Source organism: Cavia porcellus, unplaced genomic scaffold (genome assembly GCF_034190915.1).
Source record: "Cavia porcellus strain 051 isolate PalLab524CR breed Dunkin Hartley unplaced genomic scaffold, mCavPor4.1 scaffold_25, whole genome shotgun sequence".
Taxonomy (NCBI): domain Eukaryota; kingdom Metazoa; phylum Chordata; class Mammalia; order Rodentia; family Caviidae; genus Cavia; species Cavia porcellus.
This window is the reverse complement of record NW_026947508.1, coordinates 491,821-497,225: the sequence shown is the minus strand read 5'-3', so window position 1 is coordinate 497,225 and position 5,405 is coordinate 491,821. Positions and strand designations below refer to the sequence as shown.

Sequence of the window (5,405 nt, the reverse complement as noted above, 5' to 3'; positions counted from 1 at the left end):
GTGGTCTTGCCTTGGCCTCATTCCTGCGCATACCTCTCCCTCCCCGGGCCCTGCCCAGGGCTGCTGTGCCCCCACTGTCTGGGGCTGAGATCCTTGGCCCCTCGAGTTCTTCAGGCGACCCTCCCGGTGTGTCTTGGTGCAGAAGCCGGGGACACCTGTCCGGCCCTGCCGACCGACGGGATCCCGAGCTGCAGGGTTTGCGCCTCACGACGCAGGGCGGGCTGGACCAGTTCGAGCCGGCGGACTGTCATTGCCCTCTGCAAGGAGGGCCAGGCTTGGGGCGGCCAGCTGGCCTGTGTGCCATCCGCCTTAGCCTCGCTCCTGCTCTCGGCCGCTTCCAGCCAGGCCTCCGGAAGACCTCGCGGGCCCGCGGACGCGCATCCCAGTGGGAGGAGGGGGTGCACCTCGTGTCCTCACCTGAGGCCGAGGAAGGGCGGGAGGACGCCGGTGCGCAGTGGGCCGGCGTTCCGAGCACGCCAGCGTGGGGCGGGGCGGCAGCAAAGTCCCTCCCGGAGGCGGAGGCAGGCGGCCGGGGGAGGGGAAATAGACGGAGCGAGGCCGCTCGGAGCCTGGTAGCCCGAGCTGGAGTCGGGCGGGCAGAAGGCGGAGCGCAGCGCTGCGCGGCCGGCAGCGGCAGCGACCCCGAGCGAGCGTCCGCGTCTCAGCCGCTCCCCCGCCTGCTCTGGGCAGGGGCTGTGGCGCTGACCTCCGCGGAGGCGGCGGGGGCTCAGCATCGGGCCGGGGCCGGGGGGGCGCCGGGGCCGGGGGGCGGCGCTCCGGCCCGGCCCGGCCCCGCCCGATGTCCATGAGCGCGAACACCATGATCTTCATGGTTCTGGGGGCGTCGATCGTGATGGTGAGCGGAGGGGCTTCCTGTGTGCGCGCCCCCTGTCCCCGCCGCCCGCGCGCGCGCCTCCCCCTTCGCGGTGCCTTGTTTACCGGCCTGCGCGGTTCTCTCGGGTGCCTTCGGCGCCCTGCGCTCCCTCCCTGCACCTCGCGCTCCCCTTCCGGCGCCCCGTGCTTCACTCCTTGCACCCCACGCTTCCTCCCTGCCCCTCCAACCCGGTCCACCTCTCCCCTGACCGGACATGGGCTCTTCTAGGCCATCGCGTGCTTGATGGACATGAACGCGCTGTTGGACCGCTTCCACAACTACATTCTCCCGCACCTGCGCGGCGAGGACCGCGTCTGCCACTGCAACTGTGGCCGGTGAGTGCGCCCCGGCACCGGGTACAACACGCGTGATCACACACGAGCGGCGGGCTGCGCGGTTCGGGCCGCAGGGCAGCGCTAGACCCGGGCGCCTGGAGCCTGGCGCTGGGGGAGGGGCGTCTTCTGGGACGGAGGCCTGCCGAGTCAGGACGCCCGGTGACTTCAGCGCCAGGGCTCCGGCTGGTGGCAGAGCTGCCTGGGCGGCACAGGTGGTGGTCCCTCACAAGCTTGGTCCTGGGAGGTTCACGGCTGAGGCAGCAGAGGCTGTTGGTGCTCCTGTGCCCGTGGCCCTTGTTATAGGCCCTGGCGGACCTAGGCGCTGATCACGGTGGCGGGCAGGACCTACTTGCAGGGCGCGGGCGAGACCCTCAGGGTAGAGGAGGAGCTGAGGCAAGAGAGGGGCTGGCTCAGTCAAGGTCACAGCCACTGCCACGCCCACCGGCGATCTCCTGTCTCCTGGCCTTGCATGTCTGTATGTCCATGTACTAAATAAACATCTTCTCATGAGCCGCGCATGTGTGTACCGTCTGTGCATATACATGTGCGCACACGCCCCGTGCACATGGGCATGCGCTCATCCCACACCGTCCCACCAGCGTGTCCACCTTGACCATTGGCACTGCAAGGCAGGTGAGGGAGTGGACAGAAGCTCTAGAGTAGACTTGCCCAAGGTCACACAGCTCGGCGAGGAGGGCGCTCAAGCCTCAGACACGAGTTCCCAGGCACCGTTGCATCACAGCGCTGGGCTCAGGCATGTAAGTCTCCGGGCCACTGCACGTCTCCTCATGTGTCCCAGGTCTGTGCTTCAGAGTAGAGTGTCAGAGTGCAGGTGTTAGAGCAGGTGATAGCACATAACCCTGCGCACAACCACTGATCTGCCTAGTGGCCTGAGACCCCTTGCAGCAGGTGGGCACATGCTAGGCCACAGTCCCCGAGAATGCCAGACACACACACCATGTGCAGGCCACAGTACTGTGATCCGCGTGGGTCTGCCCGTGATGGCACGTTCAGTGTGTGTATGCAGGCGTGCATGTGTACCTCATCAAACGTGCCAAGCCATTTGGTCCCCTGTAGAGCAGGCACCTGTAGTAGAGGGTTGTGTGTGCAGGAACGTGGAGAGTGACACCTGCTGCGGACAGTGTCCTGCGTGTGTCTCCATGTGTGTGCTTTGTACACATTTTTGCATATAGGGTTTCATCCTACAAAGACTTGTATATTGACGACATACATGTGTGTGCCAAAGGACATGTATACAGGACAATATACAGTGGAGTGCACAGCACACGTGAGACACTGGCTGCATCATGGGTTTGCACGTGGGGCCTCTGTGCATACACGTATATGCATTGCCACCACCATCTGCTCGTGTACCCAGGTGTGCAGTGTGCACATGTGCCTTGTATGTGCCTTCATGTGAAGTTGGTGTGGAAGACTTGTGTGAACCAATGCTGAGGCATGCACGTCAGAGGCACCATCTGTGACCGTGCACACACATACATGCGTGTGACTCAGCCTGGGAGGTGGCAGTACCAGAGCTGAGCACGTGCATCCATGTGTGACACACGCCATGCTCGTGCCAGGAGCGTGTGCAGTGCATGGATGTGGGCCCTGGGCCCATGTCCACAAGTATACACGCTGTGTCCAGTGCATGTTTCTGGCATGTATACACAACATGCATCAGGCCTCAGGTGGACACATGGCATGTGTGGCATAGGCGGGACATATGTATGTCCCCATCACACATACGTGTACACGTTGCGCATCCTTGTATCTGGGAGACCTGATACTATAGCCAGCCCCAGAGGCCAGGCTTCAAGGTAAGAGGAGGATCCGAGCAAAGAGCTGCAGTGGCCAGGTTTAGAGGTGTGCACAGGTTATGACCTTTGACCCAGAAGCCCTGCTTGGGGAGCGGGTGCCCTGCTGCCAGGTGTGTTAGGACAGCCCAATCCTGGCACAGGGCACAGCCGCCGCCAAGACTACAGATGAGTTGGGCAACCCTTCCGCTCCTGGGGCTGGAGCTGCGCAGTAATCCATAGGTTTTCCTTGCTCTGGATGGGAATGCAGGCATGTGAGGGGCTGGAGGGCTGCAGGTCCAAGGCTGGCCTGGGCTGCCGAGTGAGACTGTCAGGGAACAGAGAACAAGTACTGTCTTTTCTGCCATGATGATGGAGAATGGCTACTGAACTCAGGATGGGGTAAGTAGCAGCTGTCAAGTGTCAATTATGGTCACTCCTTAGCTACTGGCCAAGGCTGGCAGCTGAAGCCCTGCCCACCAAGCCTGCCACACTGCACAGAGCCCCAGAGAGGGCTGGAGGGCCAAGGAAGGGGCCCTGCTGATTAGACTGGGCCTTGAGGACCTCAGATGTCTGTGTGGCCTCTGCTGGGCCCAGGACAGCAGCAAAGGCCCTCCTGCCTTTGGGGCAAACCTTTTGGGGTGGGGGGCGTAGGTGCCATAGCTCTTTGTGTGGAGAAGACACAGAAGCAGGTTTAGGGAGCAGAACTATTTTCAGCATGTGTCTGAGGTATCTGGATCCCACGTGCAGACACAGGCAGCCTGAGCGTGGGGCGGGTGTGGGGGCAGTGAGGAGGCCAGGAGGAGCTGAGTGGCAGGAGAGCCCCGCACACTCCAGGCCTGCTGCTGGTGAGAAGAGGCTGGCTGGAACTGGGCCCACGAGCAACAGAGCCAGCAGCAGCCCTCCTGCCCAACAGGGTATCCAGTGTGGTTGGGGCTGCCCCTCTCAGGAGATGCCCACCAAGGGTGATATAAGACACAGGAGGCGAACAGGAGCCTTAATGCACTGGTGGCCTGAGCCCCCTGTGGGAGGCTGAGGTCCTGGGTGATCAGACCAAGGAGAGGGCCAGATCTGTTTGGCCCAGGCCTGGACCCCTGTCCACGCAAGGGCAGCACACAAACAAGCAGTCCTCAGCACAGAGAGGTGTAGAAGTCAAGGCCTCTGGCACAGTAAGTGGGGTGGATGGGGACACAGTTGAAACCAGAGGCTCAGGTGGGTGCAGTCCAACAAGGATAGCGAGCAATGAAGCACCCAGAAGCAGGTAGGGCTGGGCAGGGCCGCTGGGCCTGCATGTCAGCGGGCTGTGGTATCCAGCCTGGCAGACCCCTGTGCTCTGGGCCCATCCTGGGCTCCCAGGAGCCCCAGTGTGCCCTGGGAACACACCCAGGTTGCAGAGAGGTGCCAGCCCACCCTGCCACCCGCAGGCACCATATCCACTACGTGATCCCATACGACGGGGACCAGTCTGTGGTGGACGCCTCCGAGAACTACTTTGTGACGGACAATGTGACCAAGCAGGAGATCGACCTCATGTTGGGGCTGCTGCTGGGCTTCTGCATCAGCTGGTTCCTTGTGTGGATGGATGGCGTCCTGCACTGCGCTGTGCGCGCCTGGAGGGCCGGCCGGCGCTACGGTGAGTGCCTTGCACCCGCCGCGGGGACAGCCCGCCCACCCGGCGCCTGACCGCCCTGTCCCCCCGCAGATGGCTCGTGGACCTGGCTGCCCAAGTTGTGCAGCCTGCGGGAGCTGGGCCGGCGGCCTCACAGGCCCTTCGAGGAACCCGCAGGGAACATGGTGCACGTGAAGCAGAAACTCTACCACAATGGCCACCCCAGCCCGCGGCACCTGTGAGCCGTGCACAGGACTCTCGGGGCCGCTGTGGGGATAAACAAGGGACCTCGTGGATGCCCAGTGGGCAGGATTGCACTGCGGCCTTGGGCCCAGGGGTCCTGGGCTGGGCTGGCCAGGCTGGGGCTGCCGGGTGCGTCCAGCGGAAGGTGCTGTCTCCTCTTCTTTTTATAAAGGGGGTCGGGTGGGGGCTGGGGTGGGGACGCCGCCAGCCTTGGGGCAGGAGCCTGGCTCCCTCGCCCTGGAGGTGCTGGGGGCCATCTGGGGGCCTTCAGGGGACAGGCTGGGGCAGAGCTGTGCCTGTGAGAGGCCATGTTTAATTGAAGGCTGCTGTCTGTTTCCTGTGAAGCGCTGTCTGTCCATCTGTCCCTCAGGGTCTGGAGGGAGGGAGGCGTGGGCCGCCGTCTGCACACGGGAGCATGTGCATGGGGCGTGTGCGGCTGGGGGGCGTGGAGGGGGTGCCCCAGCATCCCAGCACCTCACTGTGAAGCCCACCCTGCTGGCCAGTAAATTCTCCAGAAAGCTCCAGCCTCCGCCTCATCAGTCATCTCT

At 63.5% G+C, this 5,405-nt stretch overlaps 1 protein-coding gene across 1 annotated transcript; it reads left to right on the top strand.

Moving 5' to 3' along the window:
• Window positions 1–581: 581 nt before the first annotated feature.
• Window positions 582–5,381, top strand: Tmem240 (transmembrane protein 240). The gene is made up of 4 exons (XM_003461511.4): window positions 582–856; window positions 1,103–1,209; window positions 4,430–4,638; window positions 4,708–5,381. Exons 1-4 carry the CDS (start codon window positions 800–802, stop codon window positions 4,854–4,856), a joined length of 522 nt encoding a protein of 173 aa, XP_003461559.1. The 5' UTR covers window positions 582–799; the 3' UTR covers window positions 4,857–5,381.
• The last annotated feature ends 24 nt before the right edge of the window (window positions 5,382–5,405 follow it).